The following is a 21,802-nucleotide window of genomic DNA, read 5'->3' on the forward strand; positions in this document are numbered from 1 at the left end:
AGAAATCACAAGTAGGCAGAGAGGCAGGCAGAGAGAGAGAGAGAGGAGGAAGCAGGCTCCCTGCAGAGCAGAGAGCCCGATGCGGGACTCGATCCCAGGACCCTGAGATCATGACCTGAGCCGAAGGCAGCGGCTTAACCACTGAGCCACCCAGGCACCCCCGTAGGTCAATTTTTTACAAAAAATGACACTAAGGTTAAGGAGGTTACATAATTTGTCTAAGGTTACTCAAGTAATATGTAGTATTGTTTTTTCTGTAGTGTCTCCAAAAAGAATATGCAAGCAGATAAGAGAGACAACAACCCAAATGGAATGGAGATTAATTTTTTTCTCGCACGGATGCAAGAAATCTAAAATGATGGCTGCTTATGTAAGGCTCATTATCAAAGATGATAATTCCCCTAGCTTCCCCAGAGTTGTAGATGATTATCAGATGCTTTGTCTTTCTTTAACACTGGCACCTCACGGCACTCCAAAACTTGCGTTTTTGCCATAGTGGTATGGAAAGTTTGTACCAGAGTGTTACATGCATTAGGATACCTACATTTCTGCCCAACTTTATTCCAATTCAATCTTAATTTTCAATAACTCAAACAACACTATGCTATATAGCTGGCTGCTCAACAGAGAAAACCTATGCCTCATGTCTTCTTTTACTAGAGGAATTTTATACATACAAATCCACCAAAGTGAACCACCTATCAACCACAGGTTTTTAAATGTCTTCTTCTTTCCTTCAAATTCCAAATCAATCCCAACTCCCTCCACCTCAAATGATCGTGCCTTCTCATACTGGACTAAGAAATCAGAAGTCACCGGATCCAAACTTTCCCTAAGTCTCTCCTTTTGCACCGCAAGTTCAATAGCTTCCTACCCCCTTTCCACCATTCTACATGTGTTCATTCTCTTTCCTTTCAGAATTATCAATGATTTCTTCCTTTCTTCCAATAAGTTCCTCCCCTTTATCTATAAACATGCTAAGCCACCTTATTGAAGCTAGGGAAAAAAACCCCAAACCTTTATTTTCTTTTACACTATCATCCTCTTATTGCCAAGTTTTTCTGCATAAGTCAGTATCTGCTGTCTTACACTTGCTCATTATTACTTACTATTCAATTCTCTGCAATACTCATCTCTATCCCTATTTTTTTTTTTTTTTAAAAGATTTTATTTATTTATTTGACAGAGAGAAATTACAAGTAAGCAGAGAGGCAGGCAGAGAGAGGAGGAAGCAGGCTCCCTGCTGAGCAGAGAGCCCGATGCGGGACTCGATCCCAGGACCCTGAGATCATGACCTGAGCCGAAGGCAGCGGCTTAACCCACTGAGCCACCCAGGCGCCCTCTATCCCTATTTTTTAAAAAAAAGATTTTATTTACTTGACAGACAGAGATCACAAGTAGGCAGAGAAGCAGAAAGAGAGAGGAGGAAGCACGCTCCCTGCTGAGCAGAAAGCCCGATTCGGGGCTTGATCCCAGGACCCTGGGATCATGACCTGAGCCGAAGGCAGAGGCTTTAACCCATTGAGCCACCCAGGCGCCCCATCATCTCTATCCCTATTTTAACAAAATAGCTCTTTCAATAAATAACCAAATATTTTGTTGTATTATAGTCCAAAGCTAGCTATTTAAAAAAACAAAAAAACAATTTCTGGAGAATGAGAGATTGCTATTACCCATTCTCAGGGAAGTTCACCTTAAATTCGATGATTAGGTGACCCTTCTCATATGGTCTATGATAAACTGGCATGGCTACGTTTAGCACACACTTGATATCTCCATGCTTGACAATTTGACCTGAATAAGAGGTGATGACAGCGGTTTGATTGTCAAGAGTAGATACTGGCTTTTGAAAGCCACACAGTGCTTCAACCAGCTGTATGTCCACACATGAAAAGGTCCTCTCCTCACCAAGTAAAAATAGCATGGTCCTTCTGATCTACTCCTGGTTCCAGTCCTGGTTCTTGGTCTCCTTCACCATGGAATGTATCTTCGGCCATCTTTCATGTCTTTGTCAGTATTATCTTCTAGGATCTTCTCTCAAACGATCTTCCTTCCATTGCAGCTTTTATATCTTTAGGACTGATACATTCTCCATGGCCCTGGCACTCCACGCACACAGACTGCATTTGGTGAACCATTCCAGGTCCTATCTGAATTCTAATTTGCATTCCAGTACCTTAGCAATTGGGACATTCGATTGCTCCTTTCTTACCACCTCAGCCTTCACATTTATCGCAAATCATGTCCTTTTGCAGAGCTAGCTATCTTGCTGCACTGTTATATAATATATATCTTCTAAGGTTACTGAGAGCTGATGCAAATTTTTTACTTTTCTTTCTCTAGGCATCCTTCCTCCTCCTCCAAAAAAAAAAAAAAAAAAAAAAAATCAAAGAGGTCTATGGGGGACCCCAACCACCACCAGCTTCACCTTCTTTGACTGCCTGTTTGCCTCCTTTGTCATGTAATTCCCTTTTCTTTGGATCAGAGACTACTTTGTAAGCTTGAGAAATCTGTTTAAACATCTCTCCTTCATTTGGATTGTTATCAGGGTGGTACTTCAAGGCCAGTTTCCTCTAAGGCTTTTTTAATCAGTCCTGGGTGGCACTGGGTTTGACCCCCAAAACATCATAGTAAGTGGTTTCTTTTATCATTTTCTACAGATGGTGAGAGGGCGAAGGCCAGTGTGGGGGAGCACCACTCCTCCCATCTCCCACTGCTTGTGCTCTCTCACTCTCACTGCTTTCTCTCAAATTAATAAATCTTGAAAGAAAAAAAATCTTGAAAGAAAAAAAGAAAAACCTCCATGACTGGACTGTCTTAACTAATACTCCCCCCTGCAACCAGTTCCCAACTACCAGCCATATTTAAGCATTTGTCTTTTCAGAAACATGGCACATTTTATCTTTCTTTCTTTTTTAGGTAACACGGGTTCCTCTACTGGAAAACCCCAACTACTTGCTCCCTAATGAACTCCGACTGTTTTTTTTTGTTTTGTTTCGTTTTTAAAGTAATCCCTATGCCATGTGGCTCGAACTCACGACCCCAAAATCAAGAGTCACATGCACCGTGGACTGAGTCAGTCAGGTACCCTGTACTCTTACAGTTTTTATTATTTATTTATTTATTTTAAGATTTTAAAATTTACTTAGTTGAGAGAGAGGGAGGGAGAACATATGTGGAGAAAGGGCAGAGGGCAAGAGAGAAACAGATTCCCCAAAGAGCAGGGAGCCTGACACGGGAATCGATTCCAGGACCGAGACCATGACTGGAGCCAAAGGCAGATGCTCATCTAAATGAGTTGCCCCTATTGTTTTTAAACTATTTACGGACTACTTAGGATGTGCAATATTATATTCCAAGTGTTTTTGTTTTTTTTTTTTTTAAAGATTTTATTTGACAGACAGAGATCACAAGCAGGCAGAGAGGCAGGCAGAGAGAGAGAGAAAGAGAGAGAGGGAAGCAGGCTTCCTGCGGAGCAGAGAGCCCGATGCGGGGCTCGATCCCAGGACCCTGAGATCATGACCCGAGCCAAAGGCAGCAGCCTAAACCACTGAGCCACCCAGGTGCCCCTCCAGGTGCTTTTGAAACTTTTAATTTTATTCTTTTACCACAATATGTAACTGATATAATTAGCTCCAGTTTATTTTTAAGGAAACAAGTTTAGCAAAAATCAAGTAACTTGCTGAAAATCACAGCCTTAAAGAGTGGCATGAAGTCTGACTCTAAAACCTGAATTCTCAACTTCCTCCCTCCTTTTTAGTCCTTCAGGATGGGAGGCAATTTGAAGCACCCAAAAGTGCCCCAGACTGAGGTCAGACAAGCCTGGTTTAAGAGTCCTGACTCCATCACTTCACTAGCTATGGAACCTTATATTACATAATTTTCTGCATCCTAGGATTAGAGGAGTAAATGTTATAGAAATGTTATACATGTAAAAGGATACAAATAAATGGCCATTCTTTCCTTTTCCACTTCAAAACCCAGTTCAAATATGACCTTATCTATGAAGGGTCTGAGGACCCTCTCCAGGCAGAGAACATTTATTTTTTGTATCTGTCTCTTTACTAGATAACAAACTCTTTAAGATTATTTTATGCCTCTAGTGACACAGTTTTTAGTACACAGATACTCAATGTGCAGTAACCACTGAATGCCTAGAGAAAATGACTGGATAAATCCATGTCTGCTTCCCAGTCATCTCACCTCTTCCCTCCTCTAATACCTCGCATTTCACATACCCAGAACCTCTCATCAACTTTTCCTGAAAACTGATCTATCTCTCTTAACTCCAATGAATGGCTCCGTAGTTATCCTGGTTTTCCAGAGAAGAATGCACAGTGTCCTATTTCCTTCCTACTGTGTGCCACCTCCCATCTCTGCCCACTTTCATCACCCCTGTTCAGGCTTTATGACCTTCTGCAAGGACATTAATAGCCTTTAGCTTAGTTTTCTGATTTTCATTCTATCCTTGACTTATGATAGTCCTATACAACAGTGCGAAACTAATCTTAAGCTCTGTGTCCTTACTTTTGTCCTTGCCATTTTTTCACACTCAAAAGCTTTCTTAAGTGTTAGAGGATATGATATTGTTTTAACTCATTTTTATACTCTCTATAGTTTAACAGAAGGCTTGCAGACATTTCAAATAAAGTAACACTTATAAAACCTCTTAAGGAATGGAACAAAGTGTGTTGATAATAATGGCCATAATTTGTTAGCACTTAATATATGATAGTTTTAAATACCTAACAAAACCTCATTTACATCTCACAAAAAACTTAAAAGATAGGTACTACTACCCCATTTTATAGATGATAAAACTGAGACTTGAAACTTAAGAAACTTGCCCATGGTCATATCACAAAGAAGGCACAAAGTGGACTCTATCTACTCCAAAGCCCTGATGTTAATTTCCACGCTATACTGTTTCCTACATAGTAGTTGCTCTCTTGACTTAAATTACATTCTTTCCCTTCTACATCAGACAAACAAGTATCTTCAACGCTTTCAAAGAGAATTCCACTTGCCAATCAGTTTTATTTCTACTCATTTCTTCCTAGACCATGATTCTTCTTTTAATTTTATTTTTTTAAAAATATTTTTTATTTATTTACTTGACAGACAGGCAGAAAGGCAGGCAGAGAGGCAGGCAGAAAGAGAGGGAGAAACAGACTCCCTGCCAAGCAGAGTCAGATGCGGGGCTTGATCCCAGGACCCTGAGATGATGACCTAAGCCAAAGGCAGAGGCTTTAACACACTGAGCCACCTAGGTGCCCCTGATTCTTTTTTTTTTTTTTAAATAAAGATTTTATTTATTTGACAGAGAGAGAGTGAGAGCAGGAACACAAGCAGGGCAAGTGGGTGAGGGGAGAAGCAGGCTTCCTGCGGAGCAGGGAGATGCATGTGGGGCTCGATCCCAGGACTCGGGGATAATGACATGAGCCGAAGGCAGACGCCTAATGACCGAGCCATCCAGGTACCCCAGACCATGATTCTTTAATGACCTCTTTCAAGTATATTCCAAGGGCTTTTTCCTACAGATTTTTTTCATCCTTTCACTTAACTTTACCACCACCTATATTCTATTTCCTTTTATTATCAAGTCTCAAAGTTGCCACTACCTCTACTTCTACCCACATTAATTCCAGAGGCCCTGAAATCTTACACTACTCTCCTAAACCTCAACTCAAAGGTGACCTAAACCTTTCCAATTGCTAAGGTCAAAACCCCTTTTTCTTTTTTTCCTCAACTTGTCAGCAGCAATTGTCAAGTGTTGACAACCCCAGTTTCTAACTTAAAAAGTCATCTTACCAGATTTTTGTGACAGTATTTTTTTTCATGTCTGAATTATAGTTTCTTAATCTTACTGACCATATCGTTATTTTCCTAATATTTATAAATTATTAAATACTCCTCTAAGTTTTAATTTCTCATTCTTTACTCTTCTACTCTTTTTCCTTAGAGATGTTATCTACCCTGAAAGCTTCATTCATTACCACTAGGATAAGGACCCCTAGTCTGGTTATCTTCCTAGAGCTCCCAGGAGTATTTATAATCATTTGCTATCCCTCAACTATTGCAGTGTCTTCTGGTTTCAGAACTTGTATTTAACCACTACTCCTCTTATGATGTGCAAAACTCTCTAGACCTTTTTCTGCCTATCCAAATCTGGCCCATCCTTCAAAGATCAGTTCAAATGACAAGTTTTCAGCAGAATTGTCCTTGATGGTCATAATCTGAACTGATCTTGCTCCTATGAATTTAACACTAGTGTTTAATTTATTTAGTTATTCCAAGTCTGTTTATTTTTTTAAGATTTTATTTATTTATTTAACAGACAGAGATCACAAGAAGGCAGAGAGGCAAGCAGAGATAGAGGAGGAAGCGGGCTCCCTGCGGAGCAGAGAGCCCGACGTGGGGCTTGATCCCAGGACCCTGGGATCATGACCTGAGCCGAAGGCAGAGGCCCTAACCCACTGAGCCACCCAGGCACCCCTCCAAGTCTGTTAAAATGTTATCAGCATCTGTTACTATTTTATTTCATACGTATCACATAACCGTTCATACTGTTTTATCTTATTATCCCAATTAGACTTTCAGCTCATGGATAGTCACAAGCCAGTGTTGGTACTTCTCTGTATTGCTCAGAATCACCAAACACAGTGCTTACACACAAAGGAAAATGAATAAATGCTTACTGGTTTTCCTCTCAATAATGAAGTCAATTCTAATTACTTCTGTATAGTGGCTAGAATTCATTAAAGCAATTATTATGTGCTTCTGTGAGGAAATAAAGTGATGTGATTAAGTGTTATAGATATTGTGATAAAAGAGTGCTATTCAATCAGAGATATAAAGATTAATGAGATCTTTACATATGTGTGATAGAAAAGGATTCCCAGGGGCACCTGGGTGGCCCAGTGGGTTGGGCCTCTGCCTTTGGCTCAGGTCATGGTCTCGGGGTCCTGGGATCAAGCCCTGCATTGGGCTCTCTGCTCGGCATGGAGCCTGCTTCACTCCCTCTCTCCGCCTGCTTGTGATCTCTCTGTCAAATAAATAAATAAAATCTTAAAAAAAAAAAGTATTCCCACAGCAGATGACATCAATTTGAAGGATGAATAATTTTCCAGGTAAGAGAAAGAAAGGATAGTGAAATATAAAAGATGGATTAGGCTTAGGCTATAAAGAATTATACATGCCACTGCTAAGGAGTTCGGACACTGTATTATAAGACTGGGGTTGGTAAGGAACACCCATGGGCCAGAGGCCTGTTTCTTTATGGCCCATGAGCTATTAATATAATTTTTACACTTTTCAGGCATTGTAAAACAAACAAGAAACAGAAAGAAAGAAGGAAAAGAGAAGAAAGGTAAATGTATCAAAGACTGCATGTCACAGGTGACCAGCAAAGCCTAAATTATTTATTATCTGACTCTTTAGAGAAGTTTACCAAACCCGGGGTGCCTGGGTGGCTCTGCCTTCGGCTCAGGTCACGATCCCAGAATCCTGGGATCAAGCCCCGCATTGGGCTCTCTGCTCCGTGGGGAGCCTGCTTCCTCCCGTCTCTCTCTCTCTCTGCCTGCCTCTCTGCCTACCTGTGATCTCTGTCTGTTGAATAAATAGATAAAATCTTAAAAAAAATAAAAAAATAAAATAAATAAAGAAGAAGAAGAAGACGTTGTTTACCAAACCCTGCTATATAGATGGTTTGGGACTGTCGAAGTGACTGAGGAAAGGATGTCATATATTCAAACTGTTTTAGGATGATCATTCCGACAGTTTTGTGCAAGATGAATACAGAGAGATGAGAAAACAGATGGGTGCACTACAATAGTACATGGGAGGTGACAAGGGCATAGGACATCATAGAGGGAATAAGTAACAGGGAATTTTAATTGCTTGGTACACGAGAATGAGTGATGAGGAGAAGTAGGAAAGAAATATTCAGCCAAGTGATCAGATGGATGTTGATGCTATTAAACAGCAAATCAGAAGGTTTATGAGATGAGCGAATAGTATGAGAAGCCTACTAAAAATCCAGTTAGAGGGGCGCCTGGGTGGCTCAATGGGTTAAAGTCTCTGCCTTCAGCTCAGGTCGTGATCCTGGGGTCCTGGGATCCTGGGATCGAGCCCCGCATCCAGCTCTCTGCTCAGCAGGGAGCCTGCTTCCTCCTCTCTCTCTGCCTGCCTCTCTACCTACTTGTGATCTCTGCCTGTCAAATGTCAAATAAATAAATAAAATTAAAAAAAAAAAAAATCCAGTTTGAAGAAGTAGAGTTTGGAGACAGAGTAAAATACTATACATTTATTAGGTACTGAATGAATATCCAATGAATGATTCAATGGGAAAAAATAAATTTACTAATTTTTTCCCTGATTTATTCCCAAACCTCTGCTATTTAGGGTTCCTACACTGATTCCAAATCATACCTTGGAAGGAGGTGGTGCAGGCTTAGGAACCAGGTTCTTATAGACACTTGGAACCATGGTTGATGATTTGTTCCCATTTGCATGGTGAGATCCTGGTGAGGTGAATGCAGCAGAGAAGGCAGCAGAAGGATCTTCTTTGGAAACTTTTTTGATGACTAGCATTTTGGAGGGTTGCTTGGCACTAGGTGGGTTTTCTGTGAAATACAATAGTGAAGAGACAAAAGAATGTCAAATAATGGTTAAGCACAGTATAGATGAAATCCTCACTTTCAACAAAGAACTGCTGAAACTGAGGGACAAACATTTCCTGGTTTGCACTTAACAGATATTCTCAAAAATGACACTACTTGGGGATTACAGGAAAAAGGCAGCATATGAAGCTAAATTCATAAATCAACATAACAACCAAAGGTGTTAGTAGTCCTTCAGGGGCATAACTTGTCTTGTGTGATCACTCAGGCACACACCAAACAAGAATATATCCAAGTGGGGCAGTTCCTGTCAGCATAGGAATGGAGAGAAATGCCAAAATTGGGGGAAAGGAGGCTACCCTGGGATCTTCTGATGAGGCGAAGTGGAGCAAACCTTTACGCTATTAACAAAGGGGAAACGGCACAATAAGCACCTTTAATCCTATAATTCAAGATCCAAAACCAGTATTCAGATATACTAAAGCCATCCCAATAAGATGCCTAACTACTAAACAGGTCTAAATAGGTCTAAGGTAGGGATGAGGAGAGTCTCATTTGTAAATGCCAACGATTCCAAAACTACAGATCAGGTTTGGTATGAAATACACTGATTTGTCTCTTCATTTTTTATAAGCCTAGTTATTCTCAACATTTACACATAATCGTATGTATTTGTTTTCACCTTGCTCTCTACAACAAGCCACATTCATTAAGCCAAACCTACCCCTCAATCTCCTTAAACAAACAAAAAAAACCCCTCAACAACTGGAACCTAACTGAACAAAACCGTCTATAGAATGTGGTATTATACAGCCTTTTCAGACAAGACTTTAGAAGACTATCTACTAATATGAAAGAATGCTTAGAAAATACCACTATATTTGCCTGCCAAATATTTAGGAAACAATTATAACACAAAAAATTCACTTTAGTTGTTATAAATGAATTAGCAATGTTAATTAAACATTACTTCTCATAAGCTTTAGATAATTCTCCCTCTGCTTAAAATCTGTTTTCAAATTTAGGGCTTTACAGGCTCTCAATCATCTGTATCATGACACTTAAGACCATTACATTTCAATGTTATTTTGGGTGGGCACAGTAAGAGATAACAAGTGTTAGTTACCATGTGCAAATGGATGAGATGAGAAAAAAAGAGAAAGAAACAAACAAAAAAGAGATAAAGAATTGTTGCTCCTCTCCATGCTAAGAAAAATGTAAAGCTGTGCCTTTAAAATGGCAAAATCTACCTACCCCACACTCCAGAAGGGGTCCCAATAGGTCTGCATGGCTGATTCTGTTTGCCAGCTTCTGGATTCAAAGAAGGCTAGGAAAAAAGGGATATTAATGGTTGATAAAGAAAGCTAATATTTTGGCACTTTTCACAAAGCAGCCATCACCATGGAACCTATCCGATAATTATGTATCAGCAGCACTTACTTAACCCTGTATTCAGAATCGACAAGTAAGCAGAAGATCCTGAAATGCTAAATCCATAGATCTTATATTAGTGTTAGGCTATCTTGGGTTTCATTTCCTTTAACATAAGAGGACTAAAAAAATATTTTTAACTAAACAGACTAAATGTGCAAGTTCTTATCTTCCAATAGGGTATGCACGGTATATAAGGAGGCACAGAAAATTGAATGGACAAGAATATAGATCACTTTTCTCAGATTTAAGGACAATCTGGTCAGTGAAATGTATAGTATATGTAGCTTTCCTAAGACTGCTTTATAGGGCAGAGGCAGACGATGTGCCAGGGATTTTGCTAGGAATATAAAGGCAATTAAGACAATTAAAACAATGAAGTTCCACAGTCAAGTGGGACTGTGACCCTTGTGGGCATGGGTCCCACAAGGGTCACAGTCCCACTACAAAGATATATACTCGTAGACAAATAAGCACAACAAAAGGTTACCAGGTCTGATAAAAATTTATATTAGGGAAGAAGGAATAGTCAGTTCCACTTGAAAGAGAAGTGCTATCAGAAAAGGTTTCATTAGAGGTTCAATGACTAAGAAGAATCCTTAAAGATGAATTCCAAAGCTGGAAAATGGGTGATTCCAGGAATAGGATGCTCAGTGAACACCCAGACAGGAAAGCACGAAAAACAACAGAATATTCAGAGATCTGCAAATAGTTTAGAATGATGAGCACTAGGGAAGGAGGGGAACGTTCTGTGGTGAAAGAGGTATCTGGCAAAGTAGGTAAAGTAGCCAGAATTTTTAGGGAAACTTAATTTTATTCTGTAGGTATTGAAGCTCTATCTCTCACGCACTAAACATATCCATAATCATTAAGTTTACAACAGTCTGGTAGCAGCTTGAACGATGTATTTGAAGGCTTAAGCATCAACTAGACCATTCCACAGTTCAGGAGAATAATGAAGGTAACAGAATAGAGAAAGAGATGAGGGGAAGGATGGAAGTGTTAAGAGCAGTAACACTTAACAACTAACTCCAACTAACTAACAACTACGTACAGGAGGTATGAGTATGACACTGGTATCCAAGCCTTAACTTTACAATATGCTAATAGAGTAGGAAAATGGCTTTTTGGCAAAATTACCCATAGAACATTAAACAACAGAAAGATGCCCAGATTCCACTGAGCTTCTGAATCAAAATGTCTAGGGATGGGGCCCCAGCAGGTATATATTTTCAATCCATCAAGGTGAGAACCACAAGCATAGAACAAGCACAGAAACATAGTGAAGAACCAACTCACCATATAAATGGAAAAAATTAATGACAAAATATGAAGGACAGATTACACTCCTCTGGATGGAAAAGTACAGGTAGAGGGAGTCCCCATGGATAAAAGCTGTATTTTCCCATTTTAATAGGTTTGTGTTCTTAGTCACATTCTATTCAGGGTTTTCAAAGATACTGCCCCTGTTTATATGGTATCTTTTATTTCTTTCCACTGATTTTTTTTTTTTTTTAAAGATTTCATTTATTTATTTGACAGACAGAGATCACAGGTAGGCAGAGAGGCAGGCAGAGAGAGTAAGGGAAGCAGGGCTCCCTGTTGAGCAGAGAGCCGGATGTGGGGCTCGATCCCAGGACCTGGGATCATGACCTGGGCTGAAGGCAGAGGCTTAACCCACTGAGCCACCCAGGCGCCCCTCCACTGATTTTTAAAAATAGTAAAATATACAGATACAAAAAAACTGCATAAGACAAATGGGCAAAAAGTTCTTGTAATCACCACTTAATTCACTCAGTTTAATCAACAGAACATTACCAGCCAAACCAGAACATTTTATAAGCTTCATTCAAAAAAACAAAGTAAGAGAAAAAAACAACAAAAACTCTAACCACAAACTTCTCCCCCTCTAAAAATAACCATTATCCTAAGTTATGGTGATCACCTCTTTGCTTTTACCACCCAAGTATATGTCCCTCAAAATGATAGTTTTGTTTCCAAAAAAACATCTCTCACTTCTCTTAACCTACAGGTTACTTAAATAAATGTTATACCACTAGATTTCCTATAAATTGGAAGCAGGTTGGAGAGACTACAGAACCCCTCTATACACATTTGACGGTGTAAAACTATTGGCTAACATTCTGACTCCGGTAACTGTTATTCCATTGACTTTTTTTTTTTTAAAGATTTTATTTATTTATTTATTTATTTGACAGAGAGAAATCACAAGTAGATGGAGAGGCAGACAGAGAGAGACAGAGTGAGATCATGATCTGAGGAGAAAGCAGAGGCTTAACCCACTGAGAATAATGAAGCCGCCCCACTGACTTCTATTATAAAACTTTGTCAAAGTCTGATTTTTCTTTCTAAGTCACTGGGACTTGATGTTTAAGGGGTATTTTTCTTTTTCACTTGAGTCTAGCATTTTATTTTATTTTTTTTTAAAAAAAGATTTTATTTATTTATTTGACAGAGATCACAGGTAGGCAGAGAGGCAGGCAGAGAGAGAGGAGGAAGCAGGCTCCCTGCTGAGCAGAGAGCCCAATGCAAGGCTTGATCCCAGGACCCTGGGATCATGACCTGAGCTGAAGGCAGAGGCTTTAACCCACTGAGCCACCCAGGCGCCCCGAGACTAGCATTTTATAAGCCTACTTAGGTGCTGGCTGTTCTGTCCTTTCAATTCATAGCTCAAATTTTACTGTATTTCAAGAAATTATTCTTGAATTATAATTTTTAGCCTTTAAGCGGTTTTTTTTTTTTTCTGGGTATGTGTGTGTACAGGATCTTTATACACACACACACACACACGTGTGTATATATACATACACATATATAGATGCTCTTTTTTGACCAAATCTGTATCATTTCTCATTCTTTTATTATTTTTAAAAATAATGAAGCATTAAAAAATGAAGTAAACTCTACCCTCAATGTGGGGCTTGTAACTCACGACCCTGAGACTGAGTCATGAGACCTCCATGGGCCCCTCAATTCTAACTTAAAAAAAAAAAGATTTATTTGAGAAAGAAAAAAAGAAAGAGCACACACACATGCACAGGGTGGAGAGGGGTAGGAGGGGAGGAAGACAGAATGCCAAACAGATTCCCTGCCAGAGTGTAGAGCCTCACTTGGGGCTTAATCCCAGGACTCTTAAGACCATGAACTGAGCTGAAACAAAGTCGATCACTTAACTGGCTGTGCCTCCCTCACTAAAAAATTTCCTCTTCTGAGGTGCCGGGGTAGCTCAATTGGTCAAATGCCCAACTCTTGATTTTGGCTCAGGTCATGGGACTGAGCCCCACACTGGGCTCTGCGCTCAGCAGTCTGTTGTCCCTCTCCCTCCATTCTCCCCAAATCCCCCTTATTCTCTCCCTAATAAATAAAATCTTTAATAAATTTTGTCCTCTTGTAATTCTTCTTGTTTTCCTCTTGTAATCCTTGAAAAACACGGATTATTCTCTTGTGTTCCTTGTTTAGTCTCCCTTTTCCTCAAAATTTTCATTACTTTTTTAAAGAAAGATTTTACTTATTTATTTGAGAGAGAGAGAGAGGGAGGGGGGGAAAGGTTGGAGGGAGAAGCAGACTCCCCGACAAGCAGGGAGCCCAATGTGGGACTCCAGGATCATGACCTGAGCTGAAGGCAGATGCTTAACCAACTGAGCCACCCAGGCACCCAACAAATTTTTCAATACTTCTTTCCTGATTTCTAGTACTTTTTTCTGGTTTAGGTTGTTCTTATGCCATTTTCTTAGTATCATTTAAATTTTAAAACAGCATGGTAACACTGTAGTAAGAGTAAATTTTAAAAGGTTCTTATCTGTTTTGTGGACATGCTGTACAGGTGTACTCTGCACTGTTAAGGATGTTATTCTGCTCCTTATTCTCTTGACCCTTTATGTTCATTTACATATGATTAGTTTTTGTCAATGTCAAGACAGCTTTTCTGACATGAAGCTTTAGAGCTCTCTGTTGTGTTGTTTTCATAAAGTGTTAAAAAATATGGTGGCTTAGTTTCTTTCATGCCCTGGCTACATTCCTCCCTCCCTTTTATCTCAACCTTCACTTTCCTTTGTCTCTATGTTTCCACCTCCACAGCTCAATCTGGATCCTATTTCCAACTGTTTTGTGTTCAGTGAGGGGCTACATTCTAGAAGGGGAATACACTGGCTGGTTAATATAAACAATGATATAGTACTCCGTGCCATTTACCAACTTATTGTTTCTTAGTTCCAAAGTCATCCTTTTTGCCTGCTCAGTATAAACGTGTCTGGGCACTTAACATTTTTCCCTTGCCAGGTGGAAAGTTAACTTTTTTGTCAGTATAGAGCAAGAAAAAGATTTCTGCTTCTTGTTCCAGTGTGCTTCCTCAGCAGGCTCCTGCGGCACCCAGCTCCTGCTAAGCCAGGTTCTAAAGTCCATATGAGCTTTGACTTGAGTGGTTTTGTAGCAGAGTGGTATCTGAACAGCTCTACCGGGTACTCAAGAGGGCAGATTTCAGCATGTTCCCTGAAAACACCCAAGCAACTGTTCTGTCACTCAGTAAGCACCAACTAAGTCCTTTTTAACAAGGTCTGGTGGTGATGGGGGAAGAGGGAGACTCTCCCTTGGGCACTCTAGCTTAGCCCTAGGGTTATTAGCTATCCCTTATATTGGCTTCATATTCTTTAGTCCCTTATATTAGCCTTCATATTCTTTAGTGTTCTCTTTATTACTAGCCAACCGCTCATTACCCCAATCCTGTACTTTCCCTGTTCAAATTATTGTGTGGTTTCTCTCTTCATTGGTCCAGCCAGACCGTCCTGAGCCACCCAGGTGCCCCAGAAATAATTTCACTTTTGGGTGCCTGGCTGGCTCAGTCAGTTAAACATCTTACCTTCAGCTCAGGTCATGATCCCAGGGTCCTGGGATCAAGTCCTGCATCTGGCACCCTGCTTAGAGGGAAGACTGCTTCTCCCTCTCCTTCTGTCCCTCCCCCTGCTTGTGCCCTCTCATGTTCTGTCAAATAAATAAATAAAATCTAAACAAACAAACAAACAAACAAAAAACCTTTTGTACATCCTGCACAGATGTCTAGATTCTCATGTCACCATTTTACACCACTTACTTCAACATTCTCTCTAAATATATTTTTTCCGGAACCATTTGCAACCTAAACCACTCATCCTTAAATACGTATTTCTTTAAAAACACATTAACATAATCACAGTATAATTGTAAAAATTAGGCAATTAAGATCAACAAATACTATCTAATCTGTCACACTTATTCAAACTATAACACTGATTAGTTTTATAGCAAAACAGAATTTTAAAAATGTACACTGTTTTCCCCTCATCCAGTGTCCAAAGGATCGTATGCTGCCTTTTTATTGGGGGGAGTAGGCTCCATGCCCAACACGGGTCTTGAACTCATGATCTTGAGGTCAAGAGTCCCACGAACTAAGCCTGCAAGGTCCTCCTCACAGGATTCCTTCAGTTGTCTTATTTCTTTAGTTTTCTTTATTGTTTTGTTTTGTTTTTTTTGACAGAGAGACATCACAAGTAGGCAGAGAGGCAGGCAGAGAGAGAGAGAGAGAGGAGGAAGCAGGCTCCCTGCTGAGCAGAGAGCCCGATGCGGGACTCGATCCCAGGACCCTGAGATCATGACCTGAGCCGAAGGCAGCGGCTTAACCCACTGAGCCACCCAGGCGCCCTCTTTAGTTTTCTTTAACCTGGAATTTTTTCTTTCATGATAAAATTTTTATTTTTTAAAAGATTTTATTTATTTCAGAGAGATAGAGCACAAGCAGGAGAGGCAGAAGCAGACTTTCTAACAAGCTTGGAGCCCAATGCAGTGCCTCAATTCCAGGACCTGGAGATCATGACCTGAATCAAAGGCAGACGCTTAACCATCTTTGCCACCCAGGCACCCCCATGACATTTTCAAAAAGTAGAGGCTAGTTCTTTTGATGAATCTTTTGTAATTCTTTATAGTAGAACTCCAACTTGAGTTTGTGTGATATTTTCTCATGGTTAGATTCAGGCTATGCATTCCTGTAAGGATTTAAAGAGGTGAGGTTGCATCCTCAATGCATCACGTCAGGAGGTTTATTTTATCTATTTCTACCATGCTTGGTGATGATAATCTGTTTTTAAATAAAATTTACATACAGTGGTACACACATATACTAAGTATACAATTCCATGAGTTTTGAAAAATGTTTATAACTCCTCAACCTCTCTAAAAACAAAATTACCTACTGCAACAGTAAAGTTCCCTCATGCCCTTTCCCAGACAATCCCCATTCCACACAGGCAACCACTGTTGTGACTTTTTTTTTTTTTTTAAAGATTTTATTTATTCACTTGACAGATATCACAAGTAGGCAGAAAGGCAGACAGAGAGAGAGGAAGGGAAGCAGGCTCCCTGCCATGCAGAGAGCCCGTGCGGGGCTCGATCCCAGGACCCTGGGACCATGACCTGAGCCAAAGGCAGAGGCTTTACCCACTGAGCCACCTAGGAGCCCCTGCTTTGACTTTCTTTTCCACCATAGATTATTTGCTTATTCTAGGACAGCACATAAACAAAATCAGGCAGTATGTACCATTCTGCAATTCATTGTTTTTTTATTAGTCACTCCTTATTAATGAATACATGTAGTCCATTTCATGATTATACCACAAGTTTTCTTTTTTTTTTAAGATTTTATTTATATATTTGACAGAGAGAGAGATCACAAGCAGGCAGAGGGGGGGGGGGGAAGCGGGCTCCCCGCTGAGCAAGAGCCTGAAGCGAGGCTTGATCCCAGGACCCCAGGATTATGACCTGAGCTGAAGGCAGAGGCTTAACCCACTGAGCCCCCAGACGCCCCACAAGTTTTCTATTTTTGTGTCAAAGACATTTAAACTGTTTTCAGTTTGGGGCTTTTATGAATAAAATTATAATAAATGCCCATATACCTTTGTTTCTCTTGAGTAAATATCTATAAGTGCTGCGTCACAGGATAGGCTTATGTTTAGTTTCACAAAAATCTGCCACACCCTTTCCCAAAATGGTTTCTACTTCATGCTCTTACTATGTATGAGTTCCAAACACTTGAAAATGTCACCAAATTTAATGTTTTCAAACTTACACATTTTAGCCATTGTGGTGAATGGGTAGCAGTATCTTATAATCTGAATTTACACACTTCCCTTGTGACTAATGACACTCATCATTTTGTTCATGTGACTACTGGCCATTTGTGTATCTTCCATTGTGAAGAATCTGTTCAAATCTTGCTTGTTTTTTTAAAATATTAAGTTGTCGGGATACCTGGTTGGCTCAGCTGCAACTTGATCTGAGGGTTGTTTGAGCCCCACATCAGGTGTAGAAATTACTTAAATTAACTTTAAGATTTTTTTTTTTTTTTTTTTTAAGAGAAAAGCTCGTGTGCAGGAGACCTACGATGGGATTAGAGTGGTAGGGGCCCAAAGCGAGAGGGAGAGACAGTTCAAAGCAGACTCCTCACTCAGCAAAGAGCCCAATGCAGGGCTCAATCTCAAAACCCTTAGGTCACAACCCAAGCTATAACCAAGAGTCCCATGTTCAAGTGACTGGGCCACCCAGGCACCCCTAAATAAACTTTTAAAAAAAAGAGAATAGAAAAGAAAAGAAAAGAAGAAAGACGGGTGCCTGGGTGGCGCAGTTGGTTAAGTGTCTGACTCTTGATTTCAGCTTAGGTCCTGATCTCAGGGTTGTGAGATCGAGCCCCAAGTTCCATCAGCTCACCACTGGTCTGAAGTCTGCCCCAAATTCTCTCTCACTCTCCCTCTGCAGGTCCCCACTTGCTCACTTTCTCAAAGAGAGAAAGAAAAATATATATTGAGTTGTCTTTTTATTATTCAGTTATAAGAGTTATTTATATTACGGATACAAGTCCCTTTTCACAGATATGCTTTATAAATATTTTCTGTATTTTCTTTGAGTCTGTGAGATAAGCAGATGTTCTAAATTTGACGAAATCCAATTTATCAATGTTTTCCTTAAGGTTATTGCTCTCTTTGTCCAAAGAAATCTTCTCCTACCCTCTAAGGTGTAAAGAAGTTCCTCCAAATTTTCTTCTAGAAGCTATAGAGTTTTAGGCCTTACATCTGGGTCTATAATTCCTCTCGAATTAATTTTTTTTTGTATGCTATGAGGTAGGGGATATCTATCTATCTATCTATCCTCTCACTATATACACACAGTTATTCTAGTACCATTTGTTAAACACATTTCTTTCTCTATTGGTCTGTTTTAGTATCTGTTGAAAATCAAATGACGATATAAATGTAGGTTTATTTCTGAGCTCTTTATTCTGCTCCACTATTAGTTTATTCTTATAATAATGTAACATCTTGATTATTATAGGTTTGTACTAAGTCTTCAAATTAGAGGAAGTCCTCCAATTCCATTCTTTCTCAAGATCACTTTGGGTATTCTAGGGTCTTTCAATAAAAAATTTTATTTCAATAAAAATTTTAGGGGTGCCTGGGTGGCTCAGTGTGGTTAAAGCCCCTGCCTTCGGCTCCGGTCATGATCCCAGGGATTGAGCTCGATCCTGGGATCAAGCCCCACATTGGGCTCTCTGCTCGGCAGGAAGCCGGCTCCCTCCTCTCTCTCTCTGCCCTTCCTTTCTGCCTACTTGTGATCTCTATCTGTCAAATAAATAAAAATCTTAAAAAAAAAAAAAGTGATACATCAATAAAAATTTTAGAATAACTTAGTCCATTTCTGTAAGAATACACGCTGGTTGGTGTTATGCAGACTCTGTAGAACTGCTGTCCTAACCATGTTCAGTCTTCTAATTCAAAGCCTCCCATTCACAATGATAACTCTTTCATTTACATCTTTAATTTCTCTTGGCAATATTTTTTGGCTTAGTATAGAGATCTTTCACATCTTTGGTTAAATTTATTACTAAACATTTTATTCCTAAGCAATTTTAAAAGTTTTTTATTTTTTGGCTTTACAAAAAGCATTTTATAAAACTTCATTTCCCAACTGCTTATTGCAGGCACATAAAAATACAACAGAATTTTTGAAAAGTAAACTCTATACCCAATGTGGGCTCAAACTCGTAACCCTGAGATCAAGAGTCACATGCTTTACCAACTGAGGCAGCTAGATGCTCCCAGTTAATATCGACATAGGTGATCTTTACTGTTTAATGGTCCAAGGTAGACATTACTATCTATAACAATGCAGAGAAAATTAGTTTTTAAGGTTTTATTATTTGGCCGAGAGATAGAGAGAGGGAACACAAACGGGGAGTGGGAGAGAGAGAAGCAGGCTTCCTGCTGAGCAGGGAGCCCAATGTGGGGCCTGATCCCAGGACCCTGGGATTGTGACCTGAGCCAAAGGCAGATGATTAACGGCTGAGCCACCTGAGAAAATCAGGGTTATTTAACTTGTCCAAGGTAACTGTAAGATGGTTTATTACATCAAACTAATACCATTTTAAAACAAAAAATAACTTTTCTAATTATACATTGTACAGTATAGAAAAATATATAGAAAATTTATAAAATATATAAAAAATATATAAAAAATTTGTCCCCAAAATACCTTGATTTTACTATTTTTGGTTAACTACACTTTCTTAAGTGTACACTTCTTGAATGTTCTTGAGTGTACACTTACACTTTTCTTCTTCAACCATTTACTTCCCAGCCTCCTTACAGCTATTTCCATAGGTTCTAGGGCCCTCTCTGAATACATCACTCTCCATTCTTACCCATCCAACAACCTCATGTATCATCTTTTTTTCCATGTGCACATCTCCAGATCTTACTCATCTTTTTGATAAAAAGAATGTTATCTTCTCCCTCCAATTACGCTCCTGTTTTTCCTTTTTAAATTATTTATTATTCATCAATTTGCTTTAAATCGAAATTGAAATTTCTTACTCTTCCTTCTCTAGTTACCTCAGTTCCAATCCTTTAGATTTGTTCTCCAAACCACAATTGTTTGCAACCTAAATGTTTGCAAATAGGGAAATGGATAAATAAATCCAGTAGAGTCACACAATAGAATATTATATAATAGTGAAAAATTAAAGCAAGGTTTCTCAATCATGTTAATACTGCCATTTGGGGTTGGGCAATTCTTTATTATGGGGCTGTCCTGTGCATTATACGATGTTTAGCAACAGCCCTGATCTCCACATACTAGATGTCCATAGCACTATCTCCAGGTGTGACAACAAGAATTTCTCCAGATATTGCCAAACGTGCCTTTGGTTGGTGGGGGGGATGGGCAATGGGGGCAAATTTGCTCCTGGTTGAGAACCACTGGTCTACTGTTATATGTATCAAATACAGATAAATCTCAAAACAATTTTAAGCAAATAAAAGAGAACTACGATATTATCCATATAAACATCAAAATGAAGGAAAATGATATTAGTGTAGAGTGTTTATGGATACATACATGTAGTGAAAGTTTACCAAAAACATGATAAAGCACAGAAGTCAAGGTGATGATCACCTCTGGGGGGGGTTTGGGGAGGGTAGTGAGGATAGTAGGATTAGGGAAGCTTTAATTTGATGATGTGCATACTTGACCACTTTTCTCCTTTATGTACATTTTTATGTTTCTCCTTTTATATATACGTTCCTCCTTTTATGTACATATCTTTATGTACACTTAAGATATTTTAAAGGGGCACTTGGGTGGCTCAGTGGGTTAAGCAGCTGCCTTCAGCTTAGGTCATGATCTCAGGGTCTTGGGATCAAATCCCGCATCGGGCTCTCTGCTGAGCAGGGAGTTGGCTTCCCTCTCTCTCTGTCTGCCTCTCTGCCTACTTGTGATCTCTGTCAAATAAATAAATAAAATCTTAAAAAAAAAGGTATTTTAAAACATAAATGCAGTATTAATTTGCCCTTACTGACCTGGCTCAGGTTTGACTGACAGCAAACTTCCACTTAAATCACTCAGCAGGCATAGATAGTGCTACTTTCACATTTTTTTTCTGTTCTCGATTTATTTCCCACTGGGAATGCCACAGAATTGATAATGGACCTTCTTATTAAATTCTGTCAATCAAAGGTGCCTGGGTGGCTCAGTGGGTTAAAGCCTCTGCCTTCAGCTCAGGTCATGATCTCAGGGTCCTGGGACTGGGCCCCACATCGGGGTCCCTGCTCAGTGGAAAGCCTGCTTCCCCCTCTCCCACTCCTCCTCTTCTGTTCCCTCTCTTGCTGTGTCTTTTTCTGTCAAATAAATAAATAAAATCTTAAAAATAAATACAATACAGAAAACTTTTTTTAAGGTGCACTAAAAACTCTACTTTGAGAAGCCAAAAGTCATATAATTCAATACACAATGGCAAAGTTTTACTGTATACATCAGCACTACCAACTGCATATTTGTAACATCACAACTTAAGAGGAAAAAGTCAAGAGTAAAAAACCTCTTATGGTAGTTAGAGAAAGACAAGTCAACATGAAGACCACATTTTTACATAACCTGAACATTGAATTTTGAATGTTGAACCTTATAAAACTTAAAGGAAATGAATTTTTTAAAGTTTCAAAAGCATAAAGATGAAAAATGAAGATTTGCTAAGTTACTTAAGAACTTTGGTCATCACCTTTACACTAATCAACTTCTTTCCCTCTAAAAGCAATCAAAATCTAAACTTAGGGACTTCCTTTTTAGTAATTTCTTCAACACTTTCTCATTATTAACAAGGTCTTCTATTTATGGCATTATTTGTTTAGGTTTTAACCACACATTTAAACCTTGAT

The 21,802-nt window shown here is 39.3% G+C and overlaps 1 protein-coding gene and 1 long non-coding RNA gene across 5 annotated transcripts in view; both read right to left on the reverse strand.

Annotated features, from left to right (window-relative positions):
- LOC131810158 (vasculin-like protein 1) overlaps nt 1-21,802 on the reverse strand; it is a 59,884-nt gene that overhangs the window by 13,829 nt on the left and 24,253 nt on the right. For all 4 annotated transcript variants that reach the window (XM_059137777.1, XM_059137779.1, XM_059137778.1 and 1 more), the window contains exons 6-7: nt 9,876-9,948; nt 8,431-8,624 (exon numbers count right to left, since the gene is read on the reverse strand). In XM_059137777.1, the coding sequence (XP_058993760.1) occupies nt 8,431-8,624; nt 9,876-9,948 (267 nt within the window). The remainder of the gene's footprint in view (nt 1-8,430; nt 8,625-9,875; nt 9,949-21,802) is intronic.
- Nucleotides 11,594-21,802, reverse strand: LOC131810166 (uncharacterized). The gene is made up of 2 exons (XR_009345458.1): nt 12,636-21,802; nt 11,594-11,705 (listed from the first exon to the last, which is right to left on the reverse strand). It is a non-coding gene; the product is annotated as an uncharacterized LOC131810166 (long non-coding RNA).

The sequence above is a fragment of the Mustela lutreola genome, chromosome 10 (genome assembly GCF_030435805.1).
Source record: "Mustela lutreola isolate mMusLut2 chromosome 10, mMusLut2.pri, whole genome shotgun sequence".
Classification (NCBI taxonomy): domain Eukaryota; kingdom Metazoa; phylum Chordata; class Mammalia; order Carnivora; family Mustelidae; genus Mustela; species Mustela lutreola.